At 43.1% G+C, this 20,444-nt stretch overlaps 1 protein-coding gene and 1 pseudogene across 1 annotated transcript in view; both read right to left on the reverse strand.

The window, feature by feature from the left end:
* LOC129399564 (uncharacterized) overlaps positions 1 to 20,444 on the reverse strand; it is a 742,397-nt pseudogene that overhangs the window by 631,995 nt on the left and 89,958 nt on the right.
* The window catches only part of MGAT4A (alpha-1,3-mannosyl-glycoprotein 4-beta-N-acetylglucosaminyltransferase A), a 118,861-nt gene that overhangs the window by 27,409 nt on the left and 71,008 nt on the right, over positions 1 to 20,444 (reverse strand). The window contains exon 5 of the mRNA XM_055119712.1: positions 13,469 to 13,602. Coding sequence (XP_054975687.1) covers positions 13,469 to 13,602 — 134 coding nt within the window. The remainder of the gene's footprint in view (positions 1 to 13,468; positions 13,603 to 20,444) is intronic.

Genomic DNA, 20,444 nt, shown 5'->3' on the forward strand with positions numbered 1-20,444 from the left:
ACTAGATGTGATCCAAATTCCACTCCATACCATATCTCTGCCACCTGAAAATTTCCTCTAGTGCCATCCCTTGACAAACTTTTTTTCGGCGTTTTTTATCTAAAAAGTTTTGTTTTGCTTTCATTTTTCAAGAATATTTGAGAGGGGCTGGAGGATGGGCCGGTGGTACAGCAGGCAGGGCACTGGCTTGCAGAGCCAACTTGGGCTGCACCCTGGCACCATGGCTGAGCATAGAGCCGGAAAAGCAAAGGATAACGGGGAGCCTGAGCGAGTAGGGTGGGCAGGCCCCTGCCTGGCACTCAGCACTCCAGCACTTCACTGAGGCTAGCCAAGTATCTTTGAGGATGATCCCCAAAAAAGAAAAAAAAATTGAAGGAAATTATCAGCTGAATGTACAACTGTAGGTAGACTGGTTTCTCCCCCAGCACTTAAGCCCCCACCCCCACCCCTGCCAGGGTGGGTAAACACAGGACAGGTCCAGGCTTCGAGGAGTCCAGGCGGACAGTCACCCAAGGCTCACGGTCAGGGCAGCACCAGGGAACCCTCCCCCTCAGGCAGCCTAATAGCGCCTGGACTCGCCCAGCAGCTTCCACTCCTGGCCAGGCAGATTCTCAGAGGGTCTCTGCAGGGTCACCCAAGATTTGCACAGACCCTCCTGGGGGTCACCCACCTGCTGGCTCCCGCTCCTCTTACTGCGCCCAGTGCAGCCCTCGGCCACTAGAAAGTTACTCCAGCAGGAGGGACCAGGGCAAGCAAAGTGAGAAGAGAAAGACAAACACTGGACACCCCACGGGTGGGAATGGGGTAAGCAAAGAGGGATGGAGACTGTCAGGCAGGGCCAGATCTGGGTGGCCGTAGCATGTGAGCTGAGCAGCAGGAACAGGGCTGAAACTGGCCAGGGCCGCATCATGTCCCTAGGGTGTGGGCAGTTACACTCTTGTCATAATGTTACTCCCCCCAAAATAAAGATTTGGAAGTATGTCAAAGACAGAGCAATTCTGAGATGGAAACATTAAGACCGAAAGCCTATGAAAACCAAATTAGAATGTTTTGAATTGGTTGGTCAGCACCAATCAATACAATAAATTACAATGCAATTATGTATTCAATAGACAGCTAATTTGTTAATATTTTAAAGACTCAACTATATCTTGTTCTGCTTGAAAATTAAAGTGTTAATATCACTGGCTCAGGATTAATGAACAAGAATTAAAAGCTTTGGGGGCCGGAGCGATAGCACAGCGGGTAGGGCGTTTGCCTTGCATGCGGCCGACCCGGGTTCGATCCCCGGCATCCCAGATGGTCCCCCAAGCACCGCCAGGAGTAATTCCTGAGTGCAAATCCAGGAGTAACCCCTGAGCATCGCTGGGTGTGACCCAAAAAGCAAAAAAAAAAGAATTAAAAGCTTCTCCAGTGGCAAGTGATTGCAATTGCTCAGTTATGTTTCAAAATTTTACGAAAATTAATTTATTTTTTTACATTTAAAAGCACTGTCATTGTATATGATACACATGGTTTATAATAAGAACCCACATCAGGGGCCGGAGCAATAGCACTGCGGAGAGAGTGTTTGCCTTGCATACAGACAACCTGGGTTTGATCTCCGGCATCCCATATGGCCCCCTGAGCACTGTCAGGAGTTATTCCTGAGTGCAAAGCCAGGAGTAACCCCTAAGCATCGCCACGTGTGACCCCAAAAGCCAAAAAAAAAATAACCACATTATTCTTCCTTTTGTTCTTCTACAGATGTCTAAGTGGTGGCTTATAAGATCTACATTGGGGCATCAGCAATTTCATGATGACATGTTTCCTTTCTATTTTAGTTCGTTTGAGGGTTATATTCAATGGACCTCAAGGGTACTCCCAACTCTGCACTTGGGGTCACTCCGTGAGGGAGTAGGGGCACCATGTGTGCTGGGGAATGAACCCAGGCCCCCTGCATGCAAAACACAGCATGTCTGCAAGCTGCCCTTAGCGCTGCACAATGGCAATCCAGACTCATCTGCTTGCCATTTATTCCGTTGAGGAGTCCGCTGGGCTTCCTGGATCTATGGATTTAATTTTTCTATAATACAGAACCCTTGGCCTCTTCCTTCTCCTTTCCTCTGGAATTCCAATTATGCAAATGACATACCAGTTAATACCTCACTAATGAGCCATCTTCTCTCTTCACTTTATTTTGCAAATTCTACTGTTACTTTTTAAAATGTTTGATTTGGGCCCCAGAAAATCAAGTACCTTGGAATCAGCTTAACCAAGGAAGTAAAAGACCTTTACAAAGAAAACTACAAAACGCTACTCCATGAAATCAAAGAGGACATGAGGAAATGGAAACATATACCCTGCTCGTGGATAGGGAGAATCAATGTTGTCAAAATGGCAATACTCCCTAAAGCATTATACAGATTCAACGCGATCCCTATAAGTATACCCATGACATTCTTCAAAGAAATGGATCAAGCAATCCTAAAATTCATATGGAATAACAAACGTCCAAGGATAGCTAAAACAATTCTTGGGAAAAAGATGATGGGAGGCATCACCCTCCCCAACCTCAAACTTTACTACAAAGCAGTAACAATTAAAACAGCATGGTACTGGAACAAAGGCAGAGCCGTAGACCAATGGAACAGGGTGGAATATCCCTACACACAACCCCAAATGTATGAGCATCTAATCTTTGATAAGGGAGCAAGAGATGTGAAGTGGAGCAAGGAAAGCCTCTTTAACAAATGGTGCTGGCACAACTGGACAACCACATGCAAAAAAATGGGTTTAGACCTTGACCTGACACCATGCACAAAAGTCAGATCAAAATGGATTAAAGACCTCAACATTAGACCACAAACCATAAGGTACATTGAAGACAAGGTCGGCAAAACCCTCCACGATAATGAAGATAAAGGTATCTTCAAACGTGACACGGAACTAAGCAATCTAGTAAAAACAGAGATCAACAAATGGGACTACATTAAACTAAAAAGCTTCTGCACCGCAAGAGATACAGTGACCAGAATACAAAGACTATCCACAGAATGGGAAAGGATATTTACACAATACCCATCAGATAAGGAGTTGATATCAATGGTATATAAAGCACTGGTTGAACTCTACAAGAAGAAAACATCCAACCCCATCAAAAAATGGGGCGAAGAAATGAACAGAAACTTTACCAAGGAAGAAATACGAATGGCCAAAAGGCACATGAAAAAGTGCTCTGCATCACTAATCATCAGAGAGATGCAGATCAAAACAACCATGAGATACCACCTCACACCACAGAGACTAGCACACATCCAAAAGAACAAAAGCAACCGCTGTTGGAGACGATGTGGGGAGAAAGGGACCCTTCTTCACTGCTGGTGGGAATGCCGAGTGGTTCAGCCCTTCTGGAAAACAATTTGGACGATTCTCAAAAAATTAGATATTGAATTCCCATTTGACCCAGCAATACCACTGCTGGGAATATATCCCAGAGAGGCAAAAAAGTACAATAGAAACAACATCTGCACATGTATGTTCATCACAGCACTGTTTACAATAGCCAGAATCTGGAAAAAACCCGAATGCCCCAAAATGGATGACTGGTTGAGGAAACTTTGGTACATCTATACAATGGAATACTATGCAGCTGTTAGAAAAAGGAAGTCAAAAATTTTGTAGTTAAGTGGAAGGGCATGAAAAGTTTCATGCTGAGTGAAATGAGTCAGAAAGAGAGAGACAGACATAGAAAGACTGCACTCATCTATGGTATATAGAATATCAGAGTGGGAGACTAATACCCAAGAACTGTAGAAATAAGTACCAGGAGGTTGACCCCATGGCTTCGAGGCTGGCCTCACGTTCCGGGGAAAGGGCAACTCAGAGAAGCGATCACCAACTACATTGTAGTCGAAGGCCATGTGGGGGAAGGGAGTTGCGGGCTGAATGAGGGCTAGAGACTGAGCACAGTGGCCACTCAACACCTTTATTGCAAACCACAACAGCTAATTAGAGAGAGAGAACAGAAGGGAATGCCCTGCCACAGTGGCAGGGTGGGGTGGGGGGGAGATGGGATTGGGGAGGGTGGGAGGGACGCTGGGTTTACGGGTGGTGGAGAATGGGCACTGGTGAAGGGATGGGTTCCCGAACTTTGTATGAGGGAAGTATAAGCACAAAAGTGTATAAATCTGTAACTGTACCCTCACGGTGATTCTCTAATTAAAAATAAATAAATTATAAAAAAAAAATAAAAAAAAATAAAATGTTTGATTTGGGGCTGAAGCAATAGCACAGCGGGTAGGGCATTTGCCTTGCACGCGGCTGAGCCGGGTTCAATTCCCAGCATCCCATATGGTTCCCTGAGCACTGCCAGGGGTGATACCTGAGTGCACAGCCAGGAGTAACCCCTGTGCATAGCCAGGTGTGACCCAAAAAGCAAATAAATAAATAAATAAATAAATAAATAAATAAATAAAATGTTTGATTTGGGGCCACACCCAGGGATCACTCCTGGCAGGGCTTGGGGGGCCTTTTGTGGTGCTGGTTGAAGCTAGGTCGGCCATAGCAAGGCAAATACCCTACCCACTGTGCTGGTTCCAGCATCAGAAATTTTATTCATAAAAAAAAAAAAAGAATCAACACCAAGTTGCTAGAACGAGCACAATGCCCCCTCTCCAGCCCCCTCAAGCAGGGTGTGAGATGGGGCCATGACTAGATGGGGGCACTGTGCTCCCCACGACTAGTGAGGACCTTACAGTCGGGGTGACTGCAGAAAGCATCCTGGCCTGCAGAGGTCACCTGTGTGACTCTCCCAACTCATAAGCCACCTCTGTGTCCCTGACATGAGCTCGAGACCAACAGGCCTTGGCAAGATGACAGCTTCAGAAGCTGCTAGGCTTCTCCAGAATAAAGGACAGACCCTGGGCGGCAGGGCTGGAGACACTGACCGGAAGCAGCTCTGGGGCTGGGGCTGGGCAGCTGGGTCCTCACAGCACACGGGGAAGCTCCTAACTCTCAAAGGCTCACAGAGAAGCTTCCATTTCGATATTCTTTGCATTGCTCTATGAGCCACTTGATTCCATTTCTCTCTACATTGGTCCTGGAGGGCCTGAACATGTCTCATAGCTGCTTTATTATCTTCATTTGTGCATATGCTCACCTCTGTCATTTCTTGGTTTTGTTTCTCTAAAATTTTCTTCCATTTAGGAAACACACTTTTTTCTTGATATAAAATTTCTGTTTGATATTGGACATTACTGACACACTCTCAGGTCTTAATTTTGTAGTTTTCTTCTTAAAAGTCTTACACTATATTCTAGTAAGTTTCTTTACATTTTATTCTACTGATTCATCAAAGGCCAGGCACCAATGAGATGGTTGACCTCTTCGTCAAAACCCTGAATGAATGGTTTGAAGCTCTTCCTGTTCCTGGAGCAAGCAGATATCATTGGGCGACACTAGCACGTGACAGGGACAAATGGAGATGTTACTGGCACCCGCTCAAACAAATAGAAGATTAACAAGATAACAAGTGATACAAGTGATTCATCAAAGGCGACATCCTCACCATCATTATTGTTAGTTTGGGGCCACACCTGGTGGGGCTCAGGGGACCATTTGTGGTCCCAGGGATGAAACCCGAGTTGTCTGTGCACAATCAAGTGACTTATACTCTGTACTATCTAGTCCCAAGATTTGTTTTTTGAAGATTACTTAATTTACAAAATAAATAGTCGGGGCTGGAAAGATAGAACAGCAGGGAGAGTGTTTGCCTTGTGTGCTGCTGGCCCAGTTTTGATCCCCGGCATCCCATACGGTCCCCTGAGCACCACCAGGAATGATTTCTGAGTGCAGAGCCAGGAGTAAGTGCTGAGCATTGTTGGGTGTGTCCCCAAACCAAACAACAAACAAACAACATAGTACATCCTTTCTTCCTTTTTGCCCTCTGAAATGGCTTTCTGGAGAGTCCTCCAAGCAGTGCTCAGGGGTGACTCCTTCTGCCAGCCATCGGGCCCTGCCAGCTCACTGCCTGGGCAAGGCCATCGGTGTCATACACCCTGAAAGCCTGCCCTCTGCTGCTGATCTGGTGCAAGGGCTGAACTTGTGGCCTAGCCCTGCAGCCCTCTGGGATGCCCAGCCCAGTAAATAGCTCCCTGACTGGAACTTTCAAATCAATTTCAGTTCTGTTAATTTCATTACTTCTCACTGCCACCATGAGTGCCCTTGTCCAGACCTCATTTAGTTAATAACTATCTTAAGTATCTTCTTTTCTTCAGCAATTTACGAAGAAACTTCTAAATGGCTAAGTCCTCTTCTGAAATGTATTTTGCTGAAAATGCCTAACTGTACTCTAATCATAGAGACAGTATGGGACAAATCCAAAATAAAATGTTCTACAAAATAACTATTACTCATTAAAAGTGTCAGACTTTGGGGGCCTGGGAGATCGTACAGGGTTAAGGCACTTACCCCGCATCTCCCTGACATTCTTTCGAATACTCAGCACTATAGTGGCCTCTGAGCATTGCCAGGGTCACTCGTGAGCACAGAGACAGGAAGAGGCCCTGAGAACCGCTGGGGGTGGCCCAACCCCAAACCCCAATAATAATCCAATAAAAGTGTCCCACTTCCATCAAAGACTTGAAATGACCAAGGATCACTGATAGGTGGGAACAAAGCAATCAGGACAACCAAAGGTAATGTGACCTTTGGGGTCGGATGCTAGAACAGATAGACTTTTTGTGGAAAAACAACTGAAATAAAGTCTATAGTTGGAACATTATCATCACGACTACGGGAGCTGCAAGGTAAGTAAGTTGAGTGGAGGGGATACTCTGTCACCTATACAACTTTCCTTAAATTTTAAATTTCTAAATAACGTGCTTATTAAAGTCTTTTTCAAAAAGCCAGTGTCTTCTCTACTGAAAACCCTCAAGTGAGCATTCGCCTGAACTCGGCAGCAGTTGGGAAAACAGGCCAAGCGCCATTTTCTGTGAAGTCAAACCTGTATGGAACGTGACCCACTTGCTGACTCACAGTCTGTGGCTGCTTGGGGCTCCTGGCACAAAGGTGAACAGTGGCAACAGGGACCACGTGACTGACAGAGCCTGAAGCACGGGTCACATACAAAGAGAACATGCCAGAGCGCTGGGAGACAGCTCCCAGGACTCAGCATGCAGGCCCCCAAGACATTCCCAGCTCCAGGGTGGGACAGGGCACCCTCAGTCCCCATGGCTGGGTGGGACAGGGAACCCTCAGCCCCCACAACTGGGCAGGATAGGGAACCCCAGGCCCCATCCAGACAAAGATGCTGCCAGTCCTGGGACTAAAGAGTAGAAGCAAAGTGCTCTGACTGCCATGTCCTCCCTGATCACGGAGCCCCCATTCTCGACACTGCCCCCTCTTACTCCTCCACCTCTTCTCTCACTGGCCCTTTCTGCCCTCTCCCAAAACGCGCCATGAAGATCCCAACTTGGGTCTTTGCAAACTGCTTCCCCGCTTGGCTTATCAGTCCCTGTGTCTGCCAGGTCTCTGCTGCAAGGCCCTGACCACTCCCATAAACTCTCTCCAGGAAATGCCATACTGCTTCCTGTCTGCTGGTTTCTCTTCTGAAGCACTTGCTACCACTCAGCACATCACACATACATGTACATATACAACATGTTGATATATGTAAAAGTGTTTTTTTTTTAGTATCAAACATTTTATTATCATGTGCCATTTACTATGTAGTAGGCAATGTGTTTAATGATTTTTTTTTTTTTTTTGTAAAAGTGTTTTTTAAGTTGTCCTTTTTAATGTAAGATTCACTAGGCAGAGGGTTGGCATTTACAGTGCTAGGCAGAGCATTTAAGGATGGTTACAGTAATTGTAATCATACTGGGTGAGAGCAAATGTTATGGAATACATTTAATATACAAATGGTATATTATTATTTTGGTTACATGTCTTATATTAATTTTACAATGTTATGTATCAATATTTATAATAATAGACAGTTTCTTCTCATATGTCATCTGCTGGTTATACAAGCAATGTGTAAATAAATATCTTGAAAATCTAACTGCTAAAACTTACAGGATAAAAATGCTACTGGTACATCAACACAGTAATCTGCAATTTAAATCAAGACTAGAAACAAGTGGAGAAAGTCAGTGGTCCCTTGAGAGCCTCTACAGGAGTGACCCCCAAGTGCAGAGCCAGGAATAAGCTCTGAGCACCACTGGGTGTAACCGCCACCACCACCACCACCAACCACCACCCCACCTTCTTCCCCCGCCCGGGGGGGAAAAAAAATCAAATGGACAATAGAGAAATGGTAAAGTTAGTAAGTCTAAAAGTTGATTCTCTGAAATACTAAATCATAATAAGCGGAAAACATTACAGGGTTTGCTAATTCTAAGAAGGGCCAGTCTGCTAATTCCCAAGGGCCTGAAAGGTCTCAGAAGAGCAGGAAATGGAGATGGGAAAGGAATTAGTGGGGCAGGAGGGTGGGAGCAGGAAACTGCTGTGGGGTGCAACAACCCTGAACAGCAAGAGCTGAAGAACCAAAATGGCCATCAAGGGGCAAATGGTTGGAGAATGCGCGTATGGAGCCAGACCTGCGTGCACGAGGCAGCACTGTTGCGTGGGTGTGTGATGCTGAGTGTGCTCCCAGTGTCACTGTGTGGACATCCCTGCAGTGACACCAACGGGGAGGGAGAGGGAGCAGCTCTCATGCCTAACTGAAAATCGACCTTCGGGATCAGAGCCATAGTACTGTGGGGAGAAAGCTAGCCTTGACGCGGCTGAGCCGAGTTAGATCCTCTGCATCCCATACACCAAGCACCACCAGGAGTGATTCCTGAGTGCAGAGCCAGGAGGAACCCATAAGCATTGCCAAATATGCCCCCATCCAAAAAAAAGGGGATATAGAAATAAAATGCACTAATAATGGATAAAGCATAAAGGTGAACAGAGATGTGATAAATGGAAATACCGAAACCTTAAATAGAATAATCTAGGTGGAATTTGAACATGGTATAGTGTATAATTTCTTCAACTCTATCAACTGTTTTAAAATTTTTATAATAAAGAATGCGATGAAAAATGTCTTTCCTGGGAACCAGAAACAGTAAAGGGCTCAGTTAGTGAGACTAGCAAGCTCCAGGCTGGAGTTGAGGTACAGACTGAGTCTTCAGGGCACTAAGAGGAACCTCTGGCCTCCAAAGGCCTCCTGCAAGGCTAGGGGGCCTTGGGTCTGAGCAGCACATATCCTAGCAGTGTGCACTGAACAGCTGGTCTGGTCAGCTAGGAATCACCAGTAGGGCTCCTGGCCTCTGGAGTGTGGCCTGGGAACAGCCTCTCCAAACAGTAAGTGAGGAGACAGCTATTTCCTCCATACTCCTAAAGAACAAACAAGCCCCTTAAAAACATGTAACAACTGAAACAGAGCATTTCTTACAAAGTTTCTGGATATAGGAGCCAGAGAGATAGGACAGCCAGGAGGGCGCTTGCCTCATACGCAGCTGACCCGGGTTCAATCCCCAGCATTCATATGGTTCCTTGAGCACCACCAGGAGTGATTCCTGTGTGCAGTGCCAGGAATAAGGCCTGAGCATTGCAATGTGCGGCCCAAAAGCAAACCAAAATAAAGTACCTGGATACAGAATACAAAAACTCCCTACCAACCTGAAATTTTTAAAAATTCGCTTTTGAATAGGGCCATATGTACCTCCAGGGCTCTGTCGGGGATCAAGCCCAGGACCTTACACAGACAAGGAACATGCTCTACCCCATAAGCCGTCTCTTGAGCCCGAGTTTAAAGACCCTGGATCAATTTTGGTTAACCCAACTTTAATCAATCCATTCAAACAAGTCAGGGAAAGGCCCAGATGCTTGCAAAATACAAACCTTAATGACTGTAACAGTAAAAAACCTAAACCAGAAATAGCCAATAGGTTTTTTTCTATGGTTGTGGGATTATACTGTTTGTTGTCAGCTTGATTGCTTTTAGGGAGACATTTGGTGGTGTGTAGAGGTCAATGCCACAGACCCCTGGGGTTGCAGGCTGCAGTTATGGATCCCAAGCCCTCAGCCTGCAAAGCTATCTCTCCGCCCCTAAAATAATTTTCTTAAAAGAAAATTTGTCTTCTTACTATGTTTCAAACAATAAACATAGTTTGAACAATAAACAATAAACAGCCTGAAAATCCTCTAAAACTCAGTTTTCCAGAAATTACCTTTAGGTCCTTTTTCTATAATTTGTTACATCATTACAGAATCTCATCTTAAAGTCTACAGTTTAGGAATTTAAAAATTAAACAAGTCCATAAAATTTCTAGGCAAACTGAATAAACTGAACATGAAAGATATCCAAAGTTTCAGCAATCTTGAGACCCTTCTACCCACCCACCATGCCCTGGCAAACATTTTTTTTTGTACATTTATTATTGCTTGCTTGGGTCATATTTGCAATAGTCTTACTGCTTGGATATGGTGAAAAAGTTACCCTATTCTGTTAGTGATAATGCTGCCTGGTTTAACTTCTATGGAAAAAGAGGCATGGAAATTTCTCAGAAAATTAAGAATGGAGCCCACTTCTTGGTATCTATTTCTAAACACAAAAACATTAATTTGAAAAGATAAATGAATGCATATCTTTGTTAAATACAATAGTCAGACTATGGAAGCAACCCAGATATCCATAAATAAATTTGTGCTATTTATACAAAGTAGAATACTATGCAGCCATTAGAAAAGATGGAATCTTGCAGTCAGCCATAACTTGAATGGAACTCGAGGGGACTGTACTAAGGGAAAGGTCAAAGAAGAAGAAATACCACATGATCTCAGTCATCTTGTGCTCTGTAGCCAAACAAGATAGTGCAATAGAAGGTACTGAGTGAAGGCAATTTTTGGCCCGAGGCTACAAAACTATGAATACCAAGTAAAAAGACAGTGGGTCATGGGGGATGAGGAGGTGGACCAACAGTGTCAAGGGTCTTGGAGATTCTGGCGATAGAGAGGTGAGGTAACATCAAACTGTAGGTGTTACTAGTTTTAAATAGGCCGTTGGCTCATTTGAGTTAAATAGTAGAAACAGAAAATGAGGAATAACTTTTCTGATTAAAGAGTTTACACTGCTTCAACAGTATTAAATGAATTCTCTATATTGATTCTGTTCAGATCTGGCAAGAGCAAGATACTTACAAACTTGGCAAATTTTTCTACAAGACTATTCTCTTCATTCATTTTCTGAATACATGAGTAGGAGAACTGTATAAATCAATGTGTGTGCTTGAATATATTCACACACTTACATAACGCTGAGTCACAGTTTATGTATTGAATCTGAATAGCTATTGGGCTGGAGAGATTGAACAAGGGTTAAGGTGAATGCTTTGCATGTAGCCGACCCTGGTTCAATTCCCACGTGGTTTACCGAGCATTTCTGTGTGTAGCCCAGAACATTATCAGAATAGCCCAGGTAATCCCCAGCAGGGTTCAAGTAGCACCCCAGTTTTTAGATCCTCAAACTATACTGTCAACCTGGCTAATCAAGAATTGGTGGAGAAGAATGGGCACTGGTGGAGGGATGTAAACGAAATGCAAACATGAAAGTTCATAAGTTTGTAATTGTACCTCACGGTGATTCACTAATAAAAGTTAAAAAAAAAAGAATTGCATGGAGTGGGACTGGAGCAATAGCACAGCGGGTAGGGCATTTGCCTCGCATGCGGCTGACACGGGTTCTATTCCCAGCATTCCATATGGTCCTCCTGAGCACCGCCAGGAGTAATTCCTGAATGCAGAGCCAGGAGTGACCCCTGTGCATCACTGGGTGTGACCCAAAAAGAAAAAATAAATTGCAGACATTCTGAGCTCCCTGGGGAATTTCTCCTTCCCAAACTTTAATACCTATTACCAAAATTCTTCCCAAGGAAATTTATCAATTTCTACTGGGTGGGGGAATTCAAACCCAGCAGTGCTCAGGGCTTATTCCCAGTTCTGTGCTCAGGGACCACTCCTGGAAGGATGTGGGCGACCATATATTGCTGTGGATTGAACCCAGGTAAGCTGTGTGCAAGGCAACTGCCCTTTCCACTGTCCTATCTCTTGAGCCCAATTATAACCATTTTATTGGTAAACAGCATGTAATGAAAAATTCTGATAGCTAAAAATGTAAAATTTCTAGGGTCCAAGATGTGGCTCAGCGGTAGAGCACATGCTCTACTTGTGTGATACTGGGCTTGATCTCTGCACCATGAAGAAAGAAATCAAGTAGGGAGAAAGGAAAGGGTGTGAGGAGACAGGGTGGGGGCCTAGCCCACTGGAGTTGCAGAGGTGCGGTGTGCATGTCCAGACCATAGAGCCATGAACACTGCAAGCAGGAGGACCATACAACAACAAAATTTACAAATATATGCCTGCCCAGGAGGCAGGCTGTGGGCTGGGAGGGACCCTGAGGACACTGTGTGGGGGAAGCTGACTTTGCTGCTGGCATTTGTCGGAACACTGACTGGAACTGCACTATGAACTACTTTCTAAGTCAGGGGCAGGCAGGCAGGCAGGCAGGGGGAAGGAAGGAAGAAGGAAGTCTTATAAACTAAAATGAGCAAAGGTTATAAAATAATTATAAATACTACACACAGATGGTCAAAGTACATAGAAACCAACATTTAATCCCAACTTAATGAAGAAACTCAAATTAAAAGCAGCATTTGATTTTTTATAACTCAGCAAACTGGTTTTAAAAACCTCAACTACGTAGACTAATTATGTAGCAGAGAAAGGGAAAAGGAAAGTTCAAAATTCTATCTAGACAGTTAGGAGTGGGAAAACAACACTGCAGGGCATACCACATTCATGTGAATGCTGGTGTACACAGGCAGTTCCACAGGAGGGAATTGGTTCATGTTAATTAACTGTCCGAGCGCACAGCACATAATGGTGATTCATAATGTGGCATGAAAGAAATAGCAAAAATTTGGGAAATCTACATACATATCAATCAGGAACTAAAAATATGTTAAAACTATACAGAGGGTTTTAAAAAAATAGTTATAAACTGATGTTTTGATTATTTATTCTTTAGCATAGGAAACTGCTTATATTAAAGATTATGTTACAACATGGCTGCATCTTGAACCTAAGAGGTGGAAATAAAGAGATGACAAAACAGCATCCCAAGACAAATCTTTCTCAGATTTCAAAACTTCCAAAGAACATTAGTATAAGTCCCCCAAAGTAAGCTCGTAGAAATAGAAATGCGGATTTTCCTATTTCTATAGATCGATGAATATGACGTTGTCCTTCTGATGACTGATTACCAGTCCTGGGCAGTGGCTGTAGGAGAGACAAATAGGACAGACCAGGACTGACATCTCTCAGGCAAGACATATTATCTAACCCTTGCTGCTATCTGATATCTATGAGATATTTTCAAAATATTAAATTATGGTTTCAATTTTTATAGACTACGAGGTTAGCAAAAAAAAAAAATTACCTCCCCTATGAAGACAATTATTACACAGTCCAGCTTCTCTTCAGGATAGAGATTATCAATCAGGGACCGGAGAGTCTCTGTGAGGTACGATTTAACTTCTCTTTTCACTGTGGGGATTCCCATTACGATTGAAACTGAAACAAAGAATAAAATTATGAAGGTTTTTTTTTTTACAAGAACAATGCAGATCATCAGAGCAGCATATAAAATGTATTATATTATCTTAAATCATCGGAAATATTTGGGTTTTTTGTTTTTCTTTGGGGCCACATCTGGCAATAATCAGGTGTAACTCCTGGCTCTGTACTCAGGAATTACTCCTGGTGGTGTTTGGGAGCAAAATGATGTCAGGGAGCAAAGTTGGGTAAGCATGTGCAAGGCAAACCTGCTGTACTATCACTCCAGCCCTCATCAGAAATATTTAAGGATAATATGAGTAAGTGAATGGAGGACCTTCTACTGAAAATTAAGCATGTGAGGGGCTAAGAACTCTCAACCAAGATTTTTTGTTTTTAGCATATTGATTTGAGATGCTTAGAGGTAATAGGATGAATTACACTTGAAGCAAGTTTCCATATTTCCACTGAAATCCAGCAGTTTTCAACACTTAGGTAGGTACTGGGAAACAATTTGTGAACTGGCAGTTAATGACAGACAGCAGTAAAGCAATGTTTTTTTGTTTGCTTTTTTTTGGGCGGGGGGGGGGCGACCACACTTGGTGGCGTTCAGGCTTACTACTGTCTGTGCTCAGGAATCACTTCTGGTGGGGTTCGGAGAACGATATGCAGTGCTTGGGGATCTAACTATTTCTCTAGCCCCAAGCAATAATTTTTAACCTTTTTACACCTTTGGAGCAACATTAATCTGTGGACCACAAGCTGAAAATCACTGCTTTAGTGTACTTTACAATTTAAAATTAAAATCTTTAGGGGCTGGAGTGATAGCACAGCGGGTAGGGCGTTTGCCTTGCATGTGGCCTACCCCGGTTCAATTCCCAGCATTTCTATATAGTTCCCCCAAGCACCGCCAGGGGTGATTCCTGAGTGCAGAGCCAAGAGTAACCCCTGTGCATCGCTGGGTGTGACCCAAAAAGAAAAAAAAAAAAACTAAATACAAGGGTTGGAGAAACGTACAGGAGGCACAGTTCTGGCCTTGCCAGTCCAAGTTCAACCCCCCAGTACCCAATTTAATATCCTGAGCCTGTCAGGAGTGATCCTTGAATACAGAGCAAGGAATAGGTCTGAGCGCCACTGGGTGTGACTGAAGACAAAACAAGACAACCTCCCAAATACCTACTGACCTAGAGTGTGCAAACAAAAATGGTAGAAAGCAAAAGTGCACACCTCTCTTACAATAAACCAGGGTTGTTTTGTTTCAAGATTGGAGGTCATTAGAGAAGTAACTCTTCCCAAAGACGTGTTTTGGAGCTGAACTTGAAATTCTTTGTTTAAACTAAGGCACTCATAAACTCTAAGACCTCTTGAAATCAAAGTGCTAATTTCTGCTAAATTTCCAGAGTCAACATGTTTGCATTAACTCACCAAATCCCCACAAAAAGGTCAGTTTATCTTGCCTTCTGGGAACATGATAAGGATGAGCTTCCTGGTCCCATTGGGGTTGGGAGAGGACAGTGAGATAGTTCAGGATGAGGATGAGTCACCAGCCTGTGAAGTTTAAGCAGAACCAGCCCAGGAGCTGCAAACTCCTTCACAACAGTCTCTCCTCAGCCCCACAGCCGGGAGCATTCAGAATGGAAAATGCTCTTGAATTTATTTCAGAAGCTGACTGATCAATGAGGAATAAAGCCTTGGCCATCCCCAATCGAAACTGTATTTTGAACAAAAAACCAAAAAAAACAAAAACAGACTCCTGAAGGTCCCTTGCCCGGCCAAGGCCACTTGTGTAGTGCCTGGCTGGGGGAAACCCGACAGCCCCAGGAGTTCCAGAAGTGAGGGTTACATCCTGCACAGGCACTGAAAGGATCCACCACTCCCTGAACAGGTGAGGGGGCTAGTGGGTGTGGCCCCTGAAGCATCAGCTGAGTTATTTTTCCCTCTCCCAGCAGTTTGGGCTCACAGCTCAGCCTCCATTATCTTATTCTGAAGGACATCCTGGCTATCCCAATCACATTAGGCCAATAGCCAAGATTATTCCAATCAAAATACCCCCCCAAACACCAAAATAACAGTGAACATAGAAAACTGAACAATCCCAATGAAAAAGAACACATCTCCTGGAGCTACACTAGCAACCCCACGTACGACACAGAGGACCAACGAAGAGGTAGTATTCTTAAAGGAGATAAAAGAGACCACCATCGACCGAGCCCATTTAGAATCTTCCCTTGCTAGAGGTGGTCACTGACAGTGAACTGAAGGGACCCATCTCCATACTACCACAGCAACATGAAGAAACAGCGTATATCTCCACCTCAAGGGCTGGATGAAGAAAAAGAGCCCTGAAGCCTCATCAGGAAATTCCCACAACATAATCTCTTAGACAAAGAATTCAGAGATGAAATGTGAGGATGTTCAACGAACTCAAAGAAACGGTGGAATAGATATTCAGTAAATTAAAAGAGGACATGAGAGAAACAGTGGAGCAAACCTCAAACAAATAGAGGAAGAAATGAGAGCAGAAATTAAAAAGCTACAAACAGTGTCACAAATAAAGGATTCAGTAGATGAAATAAAAAACTCAGTGGGTGCTCTCAACAATAGAATGGCTACAGCTGAAGACAGAAACAGAGCTTGAAGATGAGTTGCAGGAAGCTTATAGGCAACAATGAACAATGGGAAAAGACCTCAAAATAGCTCTAGGGTGAATCAGAGACCTAGGAGATGATTCTAAGAGGAACAATATTAGAATAATAGGAGTACCAAAAGGACAGGGTGGCAACCCCAATGAAAAAGCCACATTTAAAGAAATCATTGCTGGGGCTGGAGCAATAGCACAGCAGGTAGGGCATTTGCCTTGCATGCAGCCGACCCAGGTTCGATTCCCAGCATCCCATTTGGTCCCCTGAGCACTGCCAGAAGTAATTCCTGAGCGCAGAGCCAGGAGTAATCCCTGTGCATTGCCAGGTGTAACCCAAAAAGCAAAAAAAAAAAAAAAAAATCATTGCTGAAAAGTTCCCAGAGCTGGAGAATGCAGGCATCCAGATCCAAGGAGCCCGAAGGGTGACAGCTAGAAGAGACCCTAATAAAAAGACTCCAAGACATATCATAGTCAGAATGATGGATGCCAGAGATAGAGACACAATACTGCAAGCAGCAAGGTCAAAGATGGAAATCACATACAAAAGAGCACCCCTTAGATTTACAGCAGACTTGTCAGAGGAAACCCTCCAAGCCCAAAGACAATAGTATGATATAGTGAAAAAACTCAATAAAATGAACGCCTCACCAAGAATACTCTATCCGGCTAAACTCTCACTCAAACTTGAAGGAACAATACACTATTTCATAAATAAACAACAGTTCGGGAACTTCACAGACTCAAAACCAAACTTAAAAGAAGAACTAAAAAGGCTACTGTAAGACAAAAAAAAAAAAAACCTACAAAAGTATGACAAACCCCTACAGAAAGATGGCACAAGACCCCATGACAATCTCTCTCAATTTCAATGGTTGAAATGCACCAATTAAGAGAAACAGAGTGGCAAAATGGATTCAGAAACTGAACCCAACACTGCTAACTACAAGAAAAACATCTGAATAGTCAAAGCAAACACAAGACTCAAAGTCAAAGCATGGAAAACAATCCTGCAAGCAAACAACTCCCTCAAAAAAGTGGGGGTAGCCATACTAGTACCCAAAACCATAGCTAGCTCTTTGAGAAAATAAAGATTGATAAACCACTAGCAAGACTCACAAAGAAAGAGAGAGAGAGAACCCTAATAAGCTGAATCTGAAATGAAAAGGGGGACATCACAACAGAATCCAAAGAAATTCAAAAGATCATCAGAGACTACTTTGAAAGTCTGTATGCCACGAAAAAAGAGAACTTAGAAGAAATGGATAAATTCCTGGATTCCTATAATCTCCCAACACTGAACCAAGATGATCTGGAATATGTGAATAGACCTATGACTATCAAAGAAATTGAAACTGTAATCAAAAGTCTTCCCCAAAACAAAAGCCCAAGTCCAGATGGATTCACTAGTGAGTTCTTCCAAACATTTAAAGAGGACCTATTCCCAGTTCTTCTCAAGCTTTTCCAGGAAACCGAAGAAACAGAAACTTTCCCAAACACTTTTGATGAGGCACATATCTCCCTAATACCAAAACCAAACAAAGATACCACAAAAGAAGAAAACTACAGGCTGATATCCCTGATGAATGCAGATGTGAAGATCCTCAAGAAAATATTAGCATATAGAATCCAACAACTCATCAAAAAGGTCATACACCATGACCAAGTGGGATTCATCCCGGGGATGCAAGCATGATTTAACATTCAGAAATCAATCAACATAATCCATCATATCAACAAAAGAAAAGATAAAACTATATGATAATATTAATAGATACAGAGAAAGCATTAGACAAGATCCAGCACCTGTTTATGATGAAAACTCTCACCAAAATAAGTTTTGAAGAAACTTTCCTCAATACAGTCAAAGCCAGCTACCACAAGCCTATGGCAAACATTATCCTCAATGGGGAAAAACTAAGAGCGTTCCCTCTAAGATCAGGGACAAGACAATGTTGCCCACTCTCACCACTATGTTCAATATAGTACTAGAAGTACTTGCAATAGCAGTTAGGCAAGAAAAAGATCTTAAGGGGCATCCAGATAGGAAAGGAAGAAATCAAGCTCTCACTATTTGCAGATGATATAATACATACTTAGAAAATCCTAAAGCCTCTACCAAGAATCTCCTAGAAACAACAAACTTGTATAGTAAAGTCACAGGCTATAAAATCAATACCCAAAAGTCCATGGCCTTCCTATATGCAAATAATGAGAGAGAAGAAAGTGACATGAAAAAAGCAATCCCGTTCACAATCATGCCTCAGAAAATCAAGTACCTCAGAATCAGCTTAACTAAGGAGGTAAAGGACCTTCACAAAGAAAACTACAAAACATAACTTCACGAAATAAAAGAAGACATGAGGAAATGTAAACATATCCCCTGCTTATGGATATGGAAAAAACCCTGAGATTTTTTTCCCACAGCATAACCTCACCCGCCTTATTTGACAACGTGCTCCTTTATGGGTCACAATTTAAAACACACCTGAGGGTTTGAGTTCAGGGTAAATATGTCAGCAATGTGAGCAGTCATATCACCTTTTTTTAAGAAAGAGCCAAGGTTGACAAAAAAAAAATGGAGTCAAAAAGTTGAGCCAAGTACTTCATTCTACTGAGAATCCAATTTTCCTATTCTAGCATTAATCAGACACCCTTAATGAATTCATTAATAAACCCCATCTGATAAGGGGTTGATATCAATATAAGGCACTGGTCAAAGTCTACAAGAAGAAAACATCCAACCCCATCAGAAAATGGGGCAATAAAATGAACAGAAACTTTCTCAAAGAAGAAATCCAAATGGCCAAAAGGCATATGAAAAAATGCTCTTCATCATTAATCATCAAGGAGATGCAGATCAAAACAACAATGAGACATCACCTTATACCTCAAAGACTGGCCCACATCCAAAAGAACAAAAACAACTGGTGTTGGTGTGGATATGGGAAGATAGGGACTCTCCTTCACTGCTGGTGGGAATGCTGACTGGTTCAGCCCTTTTGGAAAGCCATATGGACATTTCTAAAAAAATTAGAAATCAATGGGCCGGAGCAATAGCACAGCGGGTAGGGCGTTTGCCTTGCATGCGGCTGACCCGGGTTCGATCCCCGGCATCCCATATGGTCCCCCAAGCACTGCCAGGAGTAATTCCTGAGTGCAAAGCCAGGAGTAACCCCTGAGCATCGCTGGGTATGATCCAAAAAAAGCAAAAAAAAAAAAATTAGAAATCAAGCTCCCATTTGACCCAGCAATACCACTTCTGGGAATATATCCAGGAGATGCAAAAAAGCATAGCAGAAATGACATCTGCACTTGTATGTTCATTGCAGCACTGTTTAAAATAGCCAGGATCTGGAAAAAACCTGAGTGAGTGCCCGAGAACAGATGACTGTTAAACAAACTTGGTACATCTACACAATAGAATACTATGCAGCTGTTAGAAAAGATGAAGTCATGAAATTTACATGGAGAGTGGAGCAACATGGAGAGTATCATGTTAAGTGAAATGAGCCAGAAAGAGAGGGACAGACATAAAAAGACTGCACTCATTTGTGAAATATAAAGTAACAGAATGGAAGTCAAACACCCAAGAATAGTAGAGAGAGATAAGGACCAGGATGTTTGCACCATGGCTTGAAAGCCAGCCTTACATGCTGGGGGATAAGCAACCCCAGATAGAGAAGGGACCACCAAATAAAGGGTGTTTAGTGGGCCCACTCGGGTTGGGAGATGCATGATGAAAGTAGACTATAGACCAAACATGATGGCCATTCAATACTTGCATTGCAAACCACAACACCCTAAAGGAGAGAGAGAGAGAGTATAAGGGAATGTGCCTGCCGTATGGGTGGGAGGGGGTGGGGGAAGAGATGGAAGGGATACTGGGAACATTGGTGGTGAACAGGCACTGCTGGAGGGATGGGTACTCCTCATTGTATGACTGAAACGTAAGCATGAAAGTTTTTAAGTCTGTAACTGTACCTCATGGTGATTCATTTAAAATAAAAATTAAAAAAAAACACAACAGAAACAAACAAACAAAAAACTCTTGGTACTTAACCCCCTGAGATTTTTTTTTCCACAGCATAACCCAACCTACCTTATTTGACAACATGTTTCTTTATGGGTAACAATTTAAAACACACCTGAGGGTTTGAGTTCAGGGTAAGTATGTCAGCAATGTGAGCAGTCATATCACCTTTTAGAAAAAGCCAAGGTT

Source organism: Sorex araneus, chromosome X (assembly GCF_027595985.1).
Source record: "Sorex araneus isolate mSorAra2 chromosome X, mSorAra2.pri, whole genome shotgun sequence".
Taxonomy (NCBI): Eukaryota; Metazoa; Chordata; class Mammalia; order Eulipotyphla; family Soricidae; genus Sorex; species Sorex araneus.